Source organism: Mesoplodon densirostris, chromosome 1 (genome assembly GCF_025265405.1).
Source record: "Mesoplodon densirostris isolate mMesDen1 chromosome 1, mMesDen1 primary haplotype, whole genome shotgun sequence".
Classification (NCBI taxonomy): Eukaryota; Metazoa; Chordata; class Mammalia; order Artiodactyla; family Ziphiidae; genus Mesoplodon; species Mesoplodon densirostris.
The window spans coordinates 115,676,668-115,694,524 of NC_082661.1; the positions used below are offsets into that span (position 1 = coordinate 115,676,668).

Consider the following 17,857-nt stretch of genomic DNA (forward strand, 5'->3'; position numbering starts at 1 on the left):
CCATGATTGATTTTATTTTGCTGCCTTTAAAAAAAGAAAGAAAAAAACAGAATATAGAATCATCAGTCTATACTTATAATACAATATTCTTTTTACCCTCAGTTGAAATATGCACTATTTGGCAGATGTGTATGGCTCATCCAGAAGAGTAGCTGTCAACACGGTGTGAAATAAGGTTGGGTCTGTACTGTCCCAAATACCTACCTTCCTGGCTCCATCATAACATCTGTCCATTCTGTCACTAGTGACATTATGTACAACTTGCTGTTGGTACAGACCTTGGACCTAGGTTTGTATCAGACCTGAGAAAGTAACGTTGTTGGGAATCACCCTAATTAAAAGTAAACTATTTTTGAAGGAAGGAAGAAGTTAGGACTATGACTCACTGCAGTGGAGCAATTCAAACAGTCAGGGAATTGGGTTGGGACACTACATATTTTGAGTGAAGATAAAGACAGTTATAAAGTGGTAGACAAATTCTAAAGAGTATGAAGATGATGGAAACCAGCATAATCAGTCTCATAGTTTTCTCTGGAATCAGAAAGGGAAGCTATCCTAGAAACACTCTGGATATTTCCACGAATGAAACTCTTAAATATGTACTACATTCATGGAATACTTCAAGCAGTGAGGAGATTTTTAATACTTAGTGTTAAATTTCAGATTATTATTTAATATACATCTTTTGAGCTTACGTGTATGTAATCTAAACAACATGTTGTTTCGGGAAATTCATTGTGAAATGATTGGGGAATTCAGTGAAAATCAAACTGCTTAGCCTAAACTGATCAGTTAATTGACAGTTAAATTTTATATATTGATGAACAGAGGAAATTTCTACCTTACAGACCATTTTGAGAATGAATAAAGTTGGTAGGTGGTTAATGAGGTAATTTCTGTATATACTAGCCTATCCGCAAATTGGCAGTTTTGCATATAATGAATGTGTGTTTGAGGTACTAGAAGGAGTAATACAGATGTACAACACCAATGGCTTATTTACAACACCAATGGCTTATTATTTATGAAGGCTATAGAGCCAAACAGCAAGATTTAATGTTTAAATTATACTGAAAAGATCAAGGAATCAGAATAAAGGATGTCAGAACCCTGTGTATATTAAACGTTCTTTTTTTCTGGATTTGGACTGGTGGAAAGAATGTGATGGCTTTAAAATGATATTCAAGGTCAAACAAAAATTCTACTGCTTTGATTATCTGAAATAAACCAAGAGCCAGGAAGAAAGTATGGGAATGTCCCTATTGTGCCAGCATTGATGTTACAGAGTCCATGCACTAAAGATGCACTTGCATCATGGAAAATTCCCTAAGACTTCACTTAGCATAATTCCTTAATTCATTTTTGAAGCCAACATGAAATAGAAGCAACAAATATCACGTCTGAAGCCCTGGGTTCTAGACCCTATTGTGAAAATCATTCTTCCCATATGATCTTGGGCAAATGGCCAGCCCCTCTGTTTTCATATCCTTAAAATAAAAAATACTAATTGTACTAATTGGAAATGGTCTTTTCATGCCCCTTGCAAGTCTAAAGAGCCCAGAAATCTAAGGCAAGTGTTTTTTGTTTTTGTTTTTCCCTCCTTCTCTGCATTCTTTTTTTTTTTTTTTTTTTTTTTTGCGGTACGCGGGCCTCTCACTGTTGTGGCCTCTCCCATTGCGGAGCACAGGCTCCGGACGCACAGGCTCAGCGGCCATGGCTCACGGGCCCAGCCGCTCCGCGGCATGTGGGATCTTCCTGGACCAGGGCACGAACCCGTGTCCCCTGCATCGGCAGGCGGACTTTCAACCACTGCGCCGCCAGGGAAGCCCCCCTCCTTCTCTGCATTCTTGATTCAACTTTTAGCATGCCATTTAACTAGCTGTAGGACCTTAGACAAGATGATTTAACATCTTAGTTGTTTCCACATCTTGAAAAATGGGGTTAATATTTAATAATAAGTGGGAGGTCTTCTCTGGCAGTCCAGTGGTCAAGACTCCATGCTTCCACTGCAAGGGGCATGGGTTCAATCCCTGGTGGGGGAACTAAGATCCTGCATGCCGCACAACGTGGCCAAATTAAAAAAAAAAGCATGATAATAATAATAATGAATGGGAAAGTGCTTATATATTATCTGGCAAATAGTATGCCACCAGTAAATGTTACCCTTCCTTCTGATCAAATAACTCAAATTTACATGTTAGTATAATATCGGCCATTTTTGTCTGCTTTTGGCCGTTTGGTTTGGCTTGTAAATGTTGATTCCTATCTGTATTTTAGAAAATTTGAAATCTGAAATTGTATATTCTTAGGAAAAGCTGGTATGCTTGTGATCTGCTTTATCTTCTTTTCACACCGGCCTCTCAGCGCCACATCCTGTGACTGCCAGTTCTTTTGCTGGACTTGCATGCTCCCAACACACCCCTCTGCTCAGGAGCAAAGAGGCTTCTCAACGGAGAAAGTTAAAATTTGCTGTAGCCATCTGTCTTTTGTTGGAGGAAGCAGTTTAGCCGTAAGCTGTAGCTACTGTTTTAACAGATTTACAAATAGCTAGGGTGGGTCTGGCACAGGCCCAAGTAACCAATTGGACTCATGTGTACTAATTTAAGACCCACTGCCAGGAAGAAAACTTCCCTTAGATACATCAGACTTTGTTATTTGCAGGGTGTCAGTTAAGATAACTGGAATAGAAGATCGAGAACACAAAGGACAGGAAGGTAGGACCAACTTTCACCTGTGCCGGGGGTTGTGTGTGAATTTGTGGAAGTCTGTTTCATTGGGTTGGAATATTTTTGTGTTCAGCATACCTCAAGCTAATAAAGAATTGAACCTCAGTTATCATGTTTTGCTGTGGGAAATGATTAAGAGTGAGGTCATTTATCAACTTGTCTTGTGTAATTCATGGCAAAACATTCCATCAGTCCTGATAGCATTTATGATTTCCTGACATTGTGTTATGTATATTGGTAACTATTTATTTATTCTTTATCTGCCTTCTCTACATAAAGATAAGCTCCGGAAAGGTAGGGACTCCTTTTTGTTCTGTTCACAGCTGTATTTCCAGTGCCTAGAATAGTGGTTGGTACCTGGTCGGTGTTCTTTAGATATTTGCCAGATGGAGGGACCTGATACACAATGTTTGAATATTGAAAACTTAGAGCAGGAGTTGGCAAACTAAGGTCTGAGGGTCACATCCAGCCTGCCGCCAGCTTTTGTGAGTAAAGTTTTATTGGAACACAGCCATGCTCCTTTGTTTACATACTGTCTGTGGCTGCTTTTGCGCTCTAACACAGGCTTGAGTAGTTTTCACAGAGACCATATGGTCCAGGAAACCTAAAATCTCTACTCTCTGGTGATTACAGGCCTGAATTAAAGCACGGAGCTTGAGATCTGGCAGACCTGGGTTTATTTTCTGGCCACTTAGCTGTGATTTAAGCCGAGATTGGACTTAAATCACTGGAAAAAGATAATAATGATTCCTGTCTCAGTGAATGGTCGTTAAGGGTCACTGAGATGAACACTCAGGGAATTAGCTGCTGTTAGGGAGCCTTGTGTGGTAAGCATTTCATCTGTTGTCAGCACATTTATTTGCAGGGCATTGGCCAAATGGAAGTGACTGAGGCCTGGCCCTTTCCCATGTGGCCACTGAAAAGTACCTGGAGTTTTTCCTCCACTCTCTATCTGCTTTGATACCATTGCCATGTTGTTGTTCCTGCTGTGATATGCTAATTTTAAAAATGTAGTTTTTAGAAATATCTTTTGTTTTATTATCATAACAGCTATTAAAATCGCATCTTCTGAAGTCAGAATACAATTTAATTTTTATTCAGTTCTACTTCATTTACATTACAAAGAGAAAAAAGCATAATTTCTACTTATGGATGTACTTTCGCAGATAAATTCCTTTAAAGGAGACCAAAACGCTAAAGCAGTGAAAAAACCATCTACTGCTATAAGCTAATGAAAAATTATCTATTATCTTTCATAAAATTAATATATTCTTTTTGAGCATTTGGAAAATACAAAGGAGTATAAGAAAATGGTTAAAAATTATATTCCCACTACCCAGAGAGAAATTTGACTTTTAATGTATTTTTCTCCCATTTAAAGGTTTGAGATGTAAAAATAATTTTTGCCACCTATTTTAAACTTAATATTATGTATAGTATGTTGTCCTAAGGCGTAAAAGTATTTTAAGCATAACTTGTGGTATTTTTACCAATATCATATTTTGAGAAATGTCAGCCTTTTAGAAAAGTGCAAGAATAGTGCAATGTACACCTGTGTACGCTTCACCTGGAATCACCAGTTTTTAAATGTTGCCATGTTAGTTTTACCTCCCTGTATAGTTTTATTTTGGTGAGCCCTGAACATGATTTTTAATGACTACACCTATTTAATCTTATGTATGTATCATAATTAACCATTCTCTTATTACACCTGTTTAGTTTCTTTTACCTCTTTTTTTTCCATTTAAAATTGAGTTTAGTGAGCATATATATTAAGCACTATACATACAGGATCTTGTTTTTAAAACCATAACCCTAGTGGGTAGATATTACAAAAGAAAGGATTAAAGCTTAGGGAATTTAAGTAACTTGCCAAGAAGTGGTGGAGCTGAAACTTGAATCCAGGTCTCTTGGATTCCAAAGTCCCTGTTCTTAGTCATTTCCCAGGACTGCCTGTGTGCCCTCTACTTAGATGGTGACTCTTCTGCAAAATCTTCCTGACTTCATCTCTCTACTCTTCCTCGGCTCTTAGCACTCCCTCTTTTTAGATGAGTCAGTAGCTTATTTTATTACTTCTTCGCTTGTCTCCCCACTGTATTAGACTATGAGAACATTTAGCTGGGTCTGTGTTAGTGACCTAGTATTCCCTGTTTCTGGCACACAGTAGCTGCTCAATAGACGTCTGTTGGATAAAGAAATGAGTAGGTGAAAGTGTCTTAATGCATATTGCTAAATCACTTTTCAGCACTCCTGTACTAGTGTAATTTTATTAGCAAGATTTCTGGTACCGAGCTCACTGCACACTCACTAGCAATGAGAACTTGAACTTCAGCAACTTGAAGAACATGTTGTTTGGACCATTTTATATTCACATCATTCTTCCACCTTTCTATACGAGAAAGATGTAGGTATATCCCATTTCCTTAAATGAATATTTTATTTTTACGAAGGCCGTCGTTTGTTGTCATCATAAAATACATATTCATTGAAAAGAATTGTTAAATTGAAAGACATAAAAAGAGGGAAAAAGCATTAAAAATTCCACCATTCTGAAACTTTTTTGATTTAAAAAAACCCCTTCTGGTGTTTTTGCATCTTTAAAAATAAGCCATATGTTCCATCTTTCTTTCTCGAAATAATACATACTGTGAATATTTTCCTATATATTAATGAACCTTTGAAAACCAGATTTTCAAAAGCTAAGTAGTATACCATCTCCAGGAAAAGAAAAACACGTATTTATTGTCCAAACAGTATTCTATGATTGTATACATAGCCATAGTGAACAGTTTAGGACACAGATCTTTGAGTACAATACTAAATACTTGATTTTTTAGATGAAAATATATCAGACATAGAGAAAAGTTCAGATATTAAGATAACGAACACCCAAAGATCTACTCTACAGATATTTAAAGGTATCCAGTAACTTCACTTTTAGAGTAGGAACTTCAACTACATATAAAGTGGTTAGAAAGAAAAATGTTCAGCATCAGCAGAGATGTTTCTGCCTTGGTATCCCCTAGTTTATGTCAAATGAATGTTAGGTTTTCCAGTTTGTGCAAATGTAGTTCAAGCTGTCTCAGATCTATTGCATTTATCCAATCCTTTTCTTTGATTCCTTTGGGGACACTTATTTAAGACAACTTTCCTTGACTACTGCATCAAGAGCTGGTACAGCTGCAGACACAGCTGTGGCTTTTTTAGTTTTAGCTAGAAACTCATCATTCACACTTCCTTGAACCCAGCTGGATGTGTTCTTGCTTCCCGGTTGGTAATGCTATGATTCAACTGTTTATTTAAATATATATTGATGACACAAACTGGATAAAATCATTATGAATTATCAGATGTAATTTCTATTGTCTTATGCTGTCTTGAGAGTTATACATTGCTTTCACTGCCACTAATTTCAACAAGGAAAGAAATGGACATCATAATGGTAGAAATCTGTCAGCTTATTCTGAGGATCCCCTGCTTTTTTGATCTGCAAGTTAGATCCTCTAATTGGTAGTCTGCATCGCAATACTGACCTTGTTTATTGTGCTGACTACTTGAACTTTCATGTAAAATATTACAGAAAGATATGAAGAGTAGGTAAATGCCCCCTCCACTGAAAAGTATCATCTCATCCCCTTGCCAGACAGTTGATTCCAAAGAACTCAAACAACATAATTAATGTAGTTTCCCCTTTTTATTTAATAGTGGAATGATTAACCATCCCTGCCACACATTGAAATATTTTTTTCTTCATTGCTCATTGCTGTTGCTTTTGATTTAGTTTCTTGTTAACTTTTAACTTTTTGATTTCTTATCTTAGCTATTTATGTTAATTTTGCATTACCCTGCTTAATCTATACCAACAGTGACATTGAAGGGAAAGGGACAGATGGAGGAGTTTCAGTAGGATTTTAACAGCTACTTCTGAATTCTTATTTATATGTATATTTTCTACGCTTAGATCTAGGGTACCCTAGGGGGAAAAAAAGAAGCAAAATTCTCTTCAAAGATCAAAAGCAGCTACAAGTGAATGAACACCTTTAAAAATGTGGCCTCCAATCCTTTTTTTTTTTCTTCTTCTTTGAGTTACATGTAAAGCTCGGCTGTATTTGATGTTTGCACATTTCAGGCTCTTTGGCAATGCGCTTTGGCACTTAACTTCTTTCTCATTTTCCCTCTGCAAGAGAGTCACCTGCACGTCGGAGCTGGGAGGCTGTGAGGAGGGGGTTTTGGTCCCCAGGATTTCCAGAGGACTCGGGGCCGCTTAGTAGTTACCTCATTTTACAGAAGTCCAGGGTGGAAGAAGGGACTTAGCTCAGGCCTGCATTTAAGGAATTATGATGCCAAGAGCAAATACTGGTCTTCTGATCCTCACATTTAATACTTAGTGTCCGTGGTCTCTTTACCCCACTATTGTTTTTACCTCAGGGCAACGGTTCTCACAAAGGTAAGAGTTTTAGAGCAATACTTTTGGTGATTCCATGCTAAAAGGATCTTATACGAATGATACTGAAGATTTTGATGTATTTTTTTTCTTCCCAGGATTCATACCTGTATGTAGCCTTGGAGTGGCTCAAGTGGGCAGGATGAACTTTGGAAAGGATGTCAGCACCTTGAAATATTTCACCATCTGTGGCTTACAAGAGGGCTATGAACCATTTGCCGTTAACACGAACAGGGATATTACCATGTGGCTAAGCAAGAGGCTTCCTCAGTTTCTCCAAGTTCCATCAAACCATGAACATATTGAGGTTTGCTTTTCCTTTAAAAATCAGACCATTGCCAAAAACCAGGAGTGGGTGTTCCTACTTGGACAGTTGCTGGCATTTCCTTAAAATGATGTCTCTGATGTGTTCCACTGTAGGAGAATCTAAGGACAGGATTACCCTCTGATTTTAGGTACTTCTGAGAGGCTGATTAGACTGATTACCTACAGTTAATCCTCGAACAACTTTGGGGTTAATCTGCATATAATTTATAGTCGGCCCTCTGTATCCACGGTTTCAGCCAGTCGCGGATTATGTAGTGCTGTAGTATTTACTATTGAAAAATATCCACATATAAGTGGATCCAGGCAGTTCAAACCTGCGGTGTTCAAGGGTCAACTGTATATACTTCTTTTCTTATGTAGGCAGTGTCAGGCTCAATCTGAATATATACAGTTTTAACATGAATTTCCCAAATCATCTTCTGAGTTAGAAACAGAACTGTGAGTATGTCTGTAACACAGCAAGTTAATGATCTCATTTATGAAATTATGCCATGGGCGGGCCATGTTTTGTGTTGTAAAGGTGTGATGCACGTTAGGGTTTTAGAATCAGGAAACTGACAGTGATGAGCATTTGAACAATCACGTCTTCATTTGTTAGGTGACCAGAATAGACGGCACCATCGACAGTTCCCCGTGTTTAAAGGTCACCCAGAAGTCCTTTGGCTCTCAAAACAGCAGCACGGATATCATGTTTTATCGTCTGAGCATGCCCATCGAGTGCGCGGAGGTCTTCTCCAAGACTGCGGCTGGAGGGATCCCTGGCGCCAGTCTCTTTGGGCCCAAGAATGATTTGGAGGATTATGATGTGGATTCGGACTTTGAGGTTCTCATGAAGACAGCTCATGGCCATCTGGTGCCAGATCGAGTGGACAAAGACAAAGAAGCTACAAAACCAGAGTTTAACAACCACAAAGATTATGCTCAGGAAAAGCCCTCTCGTCTGAAACAAAGGTCATTGATACATGCAAAATGATTTTTAATTTTTTTTTAATTTTAATTTTTTTAATGATTTTAAATATGTGGTTATTATGTTAGGGGATCACAGGAGAGGGTAATAGTGGGTAAGGGATTTCCAAGGTCAATTTTTTCTTCCTCTTCCTCCTTCTTTACGTACCAAGGATTCTACAGAAGGAAAAGCAGCCTGTTGGCCATCTAATTTGTTATCACTAACAATCTGTCTAAAGAGTTACTTTTTCTACGATTTTTTTTTTTTTTTTTTTTGCTGTACACGGGTCTATGAAATAACTTGCCTTTTCCAACCTTCCCCAGTCCCTGGTCATCACCATTTTACTTTTTGTTTCTATGAATTTGACTGCTTAAATACCTCATATAAATGAAATTATACAGTATTTGTCTTTTTGTGACTGACTTATCTCATGTAGCTTAATGTCCTCAAAGTTCATATGTGTTGTAACATATGTCAGAATTCCCTTCCTTTTTAAGGCTGAATGATATTCCAGTGTGTGTATATACACCACATTTTGTTTATCCATTCATCCAGTGATGGACATTTAGGGTGATTCCACCTCTTGGTTATTGTGAATCATGCTGTTAAGAACTTGGGTGTGCAAATATCTTTTCACAACCCTACTTTCAATTCTTTTGGATATATACCCGGAACTGGGATGCCTGGTACTTCTGTATTTAAATTTTTTTTTAAATAAATTTATTTATTTTATTTATTTATTTTTTTGGCTGCGTTGGGTCTTCGTTGCTGCGAGTGAGCTTTTCTCTAGTTGCAGTGAGCAGGGGCTACTCTGGTTCGGTGCGCAGGCTTCTCATTGCAGTGGCTTCTCTTGTTGCAGAGCACGGGCTCTAGGCACACGGGCTTCAGTAGTTGTAACTCGCGGACTCTAGAGCGCAAACTCAGTAGTTGTAGTGCACGGACTTATTTGCTCCATGGCATGTGGGATCTTCCTGGACTAGGGCTCAAACCCATGTCCCCTGCATTGGCAGGTGGGTTCTTAACCACTGCGCCACCAGGGAAGCCCTATATTTAAATTTTTGAGGAAAAAAATTTATATTGTATTCCATAGCAGTTGTACCATTTTACAATCCCATCAGCACTGCACGAGGGTTCCAATTTCTCCAAGTCCTTGTCAACCCTTGTTACTTTCTGGTTATTTGATAGTAGTCATCCTAATGGGTGTGAAGTGATATCACATTGTAGTTTTGATTCCCATTTCCCTGATGATTAGTGATGTTGAGCATCTTTTCATATGCTTATTGGTCATTTGTATAACATGTTTGGAGAAATGTCTATTCAAGTTCTTGGCCCATTTGTTGATTGGGTCATTTGCATTTTTGTTGCTGAGTTGTCGGAATTCTTTGTATATTCTAGATGTTAACCTTATCAGATATATGATTTGTATTTTCTCCCAAGAGTTAGTTTTTAAGATGTTTATATTTACATTACTGGTTGAACCTTAGAGTATTCTCTCTAAATAGTACTTTTGAATGGATAAGAAGGTAGATTGTTTTAGCATCCTTTCTTACACTAAATATGAAATTCTCAACCTCAACACTATTGCCACTCTGGGTTAGATAATTATTTATTGTAAGCGTCTGCCTTGTGCATTGTAGGATGGTTAGCAGGATCCCTCCACCAGTAGATGCTAGTGGCACCCCTCCCCCACCAAGTTGTGACAACCAAAAATATCTCCAGATATTGCCAGATGTCCTCTTGGGAGCTAATCATCCTGGCTGACAACCACTCTACTAAGTTAATTATATGTTTATATTTGAGATAGGCAGAACATTTTAACGTTGCTTATTCCTAGTCCTCTACTATATTCCAGATTTTTGCTTAGAAGGACAAAGCCAGATTACAGCACCAGCCATTCTGCAAGACTCACAGAAGACGTCCTGGCAGATGAGAGGGATGACTATGATTACTTGATGCAAACGTCCACGGTATGAGGTTGCAGCTTTTGTCATTTATTTCTATTTGTCAGTGATCATGCTTTGCATTTCAAATAGTTAACATGATTTGTACTATTTAGCAAGCTTATTTTTAAAATAATTATTCACTTATATCTTGGGGACTGAAAAGTTGAAAGATGTATGTATATTCTAATGGATATTATGCAGTAAGAGAGCTATTTTAGGAAAAATAATCCTTAATGGCCCCCTCAGTCCTGATTTTGTTCTCCTCTTTCTTGACAGCACTTTATTTGCCACTTAAGTTTTCCAAGTACATTTTGCAGTTTCTTTTGTCTCAGTGATATGTCTGCAAGATCATTTATCATACTTTGTTAGAGGTCAAGGTGTGCTGTCTGCCATTTTGAATTTTTAAAGCACTTCTCATAAAACACCAAATGGAAAAAATATATATAGCTGTGTCCCTTTGAGAGTTCCCCCATATTTGAACTTGACTTTCACGTATCAGATCTGAACTATTTCAAAGTGATTTTAAGGGTTCAAAATATTATGTTAGTGATAGCATATTCAAGGTTTAAAACAGGTATAAAAGCTGTAGCATAGATTATTGTTCTTGTGTCAGCTTGAAGAATTCAAAGCTTACCTGTGTAATGGATTGATGATTTTATCACATAAACATACTATATATGTACTCCCCCATCCATTCATACTTGGAAGTATAAAAAGCTTCAGGTCATCTTTTGCTCAGATAGTCTTTTCTCTTTTTCCCATTATTTCTGCAATAATTCAGGATCTCTGTTTTAAGACTTTTCCTTCACCACGTCAGTCCTTTGTGCCTATAACGTTTTACTTAGGCCAAAGGATTTTTTTTTTTTTTTTTTTGCTGCTTTAAGCTTTGGGTTTTGTTGTTGTTGTTATAGCATAATTGAATATACTATTATTAGTATGGAATATACTATTATTTTCTTTTTCATTGAAGTATAGTTGATTAACAATGCTGTGTTAGTTTCAGGTGTACAGCAAAGTGATTCAGTTATACATTTGTGTATATTGCATTGACCAAAAAGTTTGTTCGGGTTTTTCCATAAGACGTTACGGAAAAACCCAAATGAACTTTTTGGCCAAGCCAATATTTTTTTCAGATTCTTTTCCATTATGTTCATTATAAGATATTGAATATAGTTCCCTATACTGTGCTATACAGTAGGACCTTCTTGTTTATCCTTTCTACATATACCAGTTTGTATCTGCTAATTCCAAACTCTCAATCCATCCCTCTCCCACCCCCCTCCCCTTGGCAATCCCCAGTCTGTTCTCTATGTCCATGACTCTCTTTCTGTTCCATAGATAGGTTCATTTGTGTCATATTTTAGATTCCAAACTAAGTGATATCACATGGTGTTTGTCTTTCTCTTTCTGACTTACTGCATTTAGTATGATAATCTCTAGTTGCATCCATGTTGCTGCAAATATGCCAAACGATTTTAAACAAAGACATATCTTCTTAGACATTGCAAGTCAAAGTTTTGTTTCTTTTTACTTCACCAATACTTGGTGTTGCTATCTCGACAGTACTATTACTCAGTGAGAATCTTTCCTGGACAAGAACCTGCCAACGTCTGGGTGGGCTGGATCACATCCGATTTCCATCAGTATGATACAGGCTTTGACTTGGACAGAGTTCGTACAGTGACCGTGACTCTAGGAGATGAAAAAGGAAAGGTGCATGAAAGGTTGGTTTTCCTCGATTTCTTACATAAATGACATTTGATAAAAATGTTGATAAACCTAGGCATTTTTTTTCTCTTGGATTTTATGTCCAAGATAATATTCTGTTTATAGGAACAGTGTAATCAGACCGTTGATGTCCATGTCCTTTTTGTTACTCATACAAGCCAGTAAGGAATCTGAATATATTGAAAGTGCAAAATCTTATAAAGTAAGAGCAGTGCATCTTTTTGGGGTAATAATCATATATTCCTTCAGGTGACATCGCACATGACTAATGACTTGGGTTACCATTACTTAGCCATTGTTTGAGGATTAGAGACGGGTGACTGTGAGGCATTTAACCTGTGGTCTGATCTGTACCTTGGGAACTGGTTAGGAGGTGGGGAGAAAAAGGTGAAGACAGTGTGGGCTAGTGGTTTAGACCAGGTGGACGCATTCGAACTCAGACTGAGGAGCCGTGGGTTCTTTCCTCAGCTTTGCCATTGACTCGCTGTGTGGCTTTGGGTAAGTCAGTTTCAGTTTCTGTGCCATCCTTTTTCATTTATAAAACAAACCAAACTCAAACCAAACTTCAAAAAAGTGAAGAAGGCTATCTTCCTTGCAGAATAAGACAAGAGAAGATCTGGCCATTTGCATCTACTTTGTGTGCCCGTGCATCCTCTCTGATCTGCTGTGATGGGTCTCCTAGAAAGAGCCCCCCCCCATAATGTTGCTTTTCTTTTATACCTGCACCATCATTTTTGGTGACCGGAAGCTCCCTCCCCTGCCTTCAGGTTGTAACACTTGAACCGCAGTGAACTTAGCACTTGAGACAGTGAGCCTAGCAGAAATTCTCCAATGAACAGTGCTTTACGTCAGTAGGGGGGCCCCAAACCACCTGTTTCCAGGAATATTCTGACGGATATATTTGAGTTTCAGAGATGGGGACAATGAAAGGAGATAATAAAGGGATATGATATCTGACTGATGTTTTTGGTGTAGGAAATACAGGCTAGGGAAGTTGTTGAACCTTACATAAATAGAGCATAGAAACACAGCCAACTTTTGACTATTCAGAAACTGACTTTATCTCCTCCTTCTTGCTCTTTTCCTCCCACTTGCCTGTGTTTGCCCTTTTTGCCAGCCTCATTCATACATGCACTGCACAGGAGTAGAGAAAGGGAAGGATGTGAAACTCAAATCACTTAAGTTTGCTACTATCTCTGGTAAAGGTTTTGTTGAGGGTGAAACTCAGGTGGGGTTTGTTGTTTATATCACAGATCTTGTGCACTTCCCAGCTAAGTCTGTCTCTCATAACAGATCACCAGGAATTGTCCAGAAAGGGGCTTAAATTTAGCCAAATTTTATATCTGTCGAATCACTGACAGCTCACATAGAATTGGCCTAAAGACTTTGATAGTGTTCAGAAACAGGTGCTTCTCATCTCAGAACAAGTGGTTAAAAAAAAAAAAAACAAAACCCACGAGATTTGTGACCACCTAGAGGGGTGGGAAAGGGAGGGTGGGAGGGAGACGTAAGAGGGAGGAGATGAGATATAGGGTTGTATGTATATGTATAGCTGATTCACTTTGTTATAAAGCAGGAACTAACACACCATTGTAAAGCAATTATACTCCAATAAAGATGTTTAAAAAAAGCCATGAGAATGAAAATTACCAATTTGGATGATTATTACATAGTTAAACTTTTTTTGTGTGTGTGTGTGTGTGTGTTAGTTTCTGCTTTATCATAGTTAAACTTTTTTGAACCTCAGAAAAAGGTCCAGTTTGGTTTGAGTTTTTGGAGGGAAGGTGCAGGTCAGTTCTTATCCTTGGTTCCAACTCGTCGACCCGTCTTCATTAGGTGTGAAATTGAGAGATTGGAAGACCTGACTCAGAATGTCCACTGAAGTCAATGGAGTTTGGCTCAGAATCACCGAATCGGGCCCACTGTACACCTGTCCCATTTCAGCATGAGCTTGTTGCTTGCACAGCATAACTTAGGTTTAGTTTGCCGGACATCCATGCTTTCCACACTACCTGTGCTTGTTCAAAGATAAACATGTTTTTTTTTTGCAATTCAGCATCAAACGCAGCAACTGCTATATGGTGTGTGCGGGTGAGAGCCTGAGCCCCGGGCAAGGACGCAACAACAACGGCCTGGAGATTGGCTGCGTGGTGGACACCGCCAGTGGGCTGCTCACCTTCACGGCCAACGGCAAGGAGCTGAGCACATACTATCAGGTATGTGGTCAGGGATGGCCTTGTGCTTCCAGGGAGGAAACCTTTATCTCCATTACAGGGGAGAACACAAGTAAATTATAAGCTAGAAGGAAATGAAAACACAAATGAGTCAATTCTGTATTTTTACTTCTGTTGGAGTAATAACAGTGCCATAAGCCCTTCAGAGTAAACAGTACATTCCTCCAAAAATGTTCACATAGTCCTGAAATGAAATATTCCAAATAATTATTGAAAGAGAATATCTGCATGAGAGGAAGAAAAAGTCTTTTTCTGTAAAGTGTTTCTTAGGTGTTAGGAGGAAAATGTATTTTTTTGTGTGTTCCTTCCTTTACTAATATTATTAAATTCATTTGATTATTTAAGGTGGAACCAAGTACAAAATTATTTCCTGCAGTTTTTGCGCAAGCTACAAGTCCCAACGTTTTTCAGTTTGAGTTGGGAAGGATAAAGGTAAGAAAGACTCATTCCTGGTATTATATTTGGGTTGTTTTTTGTTAGGAAATAGCATTTACTTCTTCAATTAATTCCATACTTTATTAGTACTGATATTAATCACATAAATCATTCTTTAAAAGTTTCCATATTTGAAAATTCTGTAATCTCGTTAAGGTCACTAGGGTAACATAAGTAATTAGAAAGGGTTTTCTTTGGTTATCTTAAGTATATTATTCAATAAAACTAGGCTTGTACAGAACACAAATACCACATTACATACAGCTCAGTAATCACTGAACTCACAGGTAAGCTAGTGAACGGGCTTGAAGAGCTGAAAGTATGCTACATTGTGGTAAATGCAAGAGTGGCAGGTATTGAGTACTCTGGGAACATAAGTGAAAGGACAACTAAGTAGGATGGGGTGGATCAGGTAAAGCTGAAAGAGGAGATGACATTTAGGTTGATTCTTAACTGTTGAATTACAGGTCTCAGGGTACATTTGCTAGGAGAGGGCATTCTAGACAGAGGGTGAGAGAAAGTGAAAATACATAGGCGTGAAAGTGCTGAAGGTTAAGAAATTCAGTGTGACTGTAACAAAGGATGTTTCTGGGGTGTGGCTAGAGATGAATATGGATGGAAGGTAGTCCAAGTTGAAAAGGCCTTAAATGCCATATTAAGAAGTGTACACCTATTCCCTAGGCAGTGGTGCCTTACTGGAAATTTGAAGCAGGGGATTGAGTATAATCAAACCTGTTTTGGGAAAATAGGTTGGTAGTAATGTGGAGAAATATCTGCCCTCAAAAGAATGAGAGCAGGCAGTAATAATTATCTATCAAGAATTTGTTATTGTCCACATGGGGGAAGATGATGAGATTCATGAAAGTCATCATAGAGAGAGAGTGATACATAAGAAGATGTTTTAGGGGAGAGAGTAACAGAATTTGTCAGTGAATTGGATTAATAGGATTTGTTGAAATTGGATTTGGTGCTCAAGGAGAATGAAGAATCAAAGATTAATTTTTTTTCTTTTTTTAAACTTTTTTTGGGGGTGGACTTTTTTTAAAATTAAAGTATAGTTGATTTACAATGTCGTGTTAGTTTCAGGTGTACAGCATGGTGATTCAGTTATGTGTGTGTGTGTACTCCTTCAGATTTTCTTCCCTTATAGGATATTACAAAATATTGGGTATAGTTCCCTGTGCTATACAATAGGTCATTGTCGGTTATCTATTTTATGTATAGTAGTGTGTATATGTTAATCTGAAAAGGATTAATTTGAATAATTTTAGTTTGGCCAGCCAAGGGATACTAATACAACAACAAGCAGAAGAGCCTGCTGAAATTCAGGAAAAGGAATTGAATTGAAATTCGCAATTGTAAACAATGAGATGCTGGGCACCCCTCAGGGTGAATTTAGTAGACAGTTTTACCATGCTGGCTCAGCGACCTTGGACATATTTCTGAAACCATGTGAGCTCAGTTTCTGCCTTTGTAAAATGAGATTCCACCTGCCCCAGAAGAGCCAATACAATATGGACTAAAGGAATCTGTGATTTTTTGTTAAGTCGGAGGGCTTTAGTGACCTTTCCAGAAAAATTTCAGTAAAATGATGGAAGAAGCCATAGTATTTTGTTCAAGATCATTCAATTCATATTATTATTTGAGATTGAACGTGAGGGAAAGGAGGCAGCAAGTTTGGATGACTGAACAGGGAGATCAGCTCAGTGGTTTGTGACCACCTGGAGCGGTGGGATAGGGAGGGTGGGAGGGAGGGAGACACAAGAGGGAGGAGATATGGGAACATATGTATATGTATAACTGATTCACTTTGTTATAAAGCAGAAACTAACACACCACTGTAAAGCAATTATACTCCAATAAAGATGTTAAAAAAAAAAGTTAAAATTTGACAGAAAAGTGGTAGTTTCTCAGAACCCAGACTCTGATATTGGTCTATTTGACATTTATGTTTCGTGTTTCATAGATATTGCAAATTGGATATGTCCGAAACTGGACTTCTGACCCTCAGTCCCCCCTCCTCCTGACTTGCCTGCTCAAGTCTTCCTGATCTGTCAGTTAATAACTCAGACCCCAAACCTTGGAGTCATCCTTGGCTTCCCTCCTTTACATTTCGCATCCCAGTTCCACCCCCCCAGCAAATCCTCCACCTTCTGACCCGTCCCACCACCCCTCCTGCTGATCTGCCCTCCATCACCATCATTTCCCATCTGTATTTTTCGCCACTAGCCTCTAATTCATTCTCACCCCTCTGTTTATCATAGAACAATCTGAGTGACTGTCATGATTTTAAAATAAAAGTCAGACCATGTCACTCACTTCACTGCTCGAAACCCTAGAAACCCTGTTTCCCTGAGAGTAAAAATCAGAGGTCTGAGGATGGTTCTCAAGTTCTAAACTACCTGACCTCCTCTAACCCCTCTGACTTCAACTCCTCCTGCTGTCCCCTCCTTCACTTCACTGCAGCCACCCTGGCCCCCAGCTCTTCCTCAGACTTGCCAGGCAAACTCCCTCCTTGGGTTCTTTGCATTCACAGTTCCCTCTGCATGGAAATTTCTTCCCCTGCATATCCACATGGTTCTTCTCTTTGGATTGTTCTGTAAATGTCATCTTCTCAGTGACACCATTCTGACCACCCTGTTTATTATTACTGTCCTACATTCTGATTCCCCCATCCTGTTTTTTTTTCTTCTCCATGACCTCTTTTCTAATAACTATTTACTTACTGATTTTGTTTATTTTATGTCTAATGAAAAAGAAATGGAAGCTGTATGAGGGTAGGGATTTTGTCTGTTTTGTTTCACTGATACATTCTCAGTGCCTGGATTTTTTGTCCCCATTAGCAAAAGAGAATAGGAAAGTAGCTTGAGGATGAGCAAGTCTAAATAATGCAGTAGAGAAGGTTCTAGAGGAGAGGAAGAAACGGAAGGTAATGCGGAAAGATGAGATAATTGTTTTATTGGCCCAGAAGAGGCAGGCAGGGGTGGTATCACGATCATAAATGAATGAATAAGCTTTGGCATAGTAGAGACTTTTCTTTCCCTGAGGCCATACTGCAGGAATTGGAATGGTTG

The 17,857-nt window shown here is 38.4% G+C and overlaps 1 protein-coding gene across 1 annotated transcript in view; it reads left to right on the forward strand.

Annotated features, from left to right (window-relative positions):
• RYR2 (ryanodine receptor 2) overlaps positions 1-17,857 on the forward strand; it is a 727,841-nt gene that overhangs the window by 478,075 nt on the left and 231,909 nt on the right. The window contains exons 30-35 of the mRNA XM_060096737.1: positions 7,269-7,477; positions 8,096-8,448; positions 10,296-10,410; positions 11,950-12,110; positions 14,171-14,330; positions 14,694-14,780. Of these exons, the coding sequence (XP_059952720.1) occupies positions 7,269-7,477; positions 8,096-8,448; positions 10,296-10,410; positions 11,950-12,110; positions 14,171-14,330; positions 14,694-14,780 (1,085 nt within the window). The remainder of the gene's footprint in view (positions 1-7,268; positions 7,478-8,095; positions 8,449-10,295; positions 10,411-11,949; positions 12,111-14,170; positions 14,331-14,693; positions 14,781-17,857) is intronic.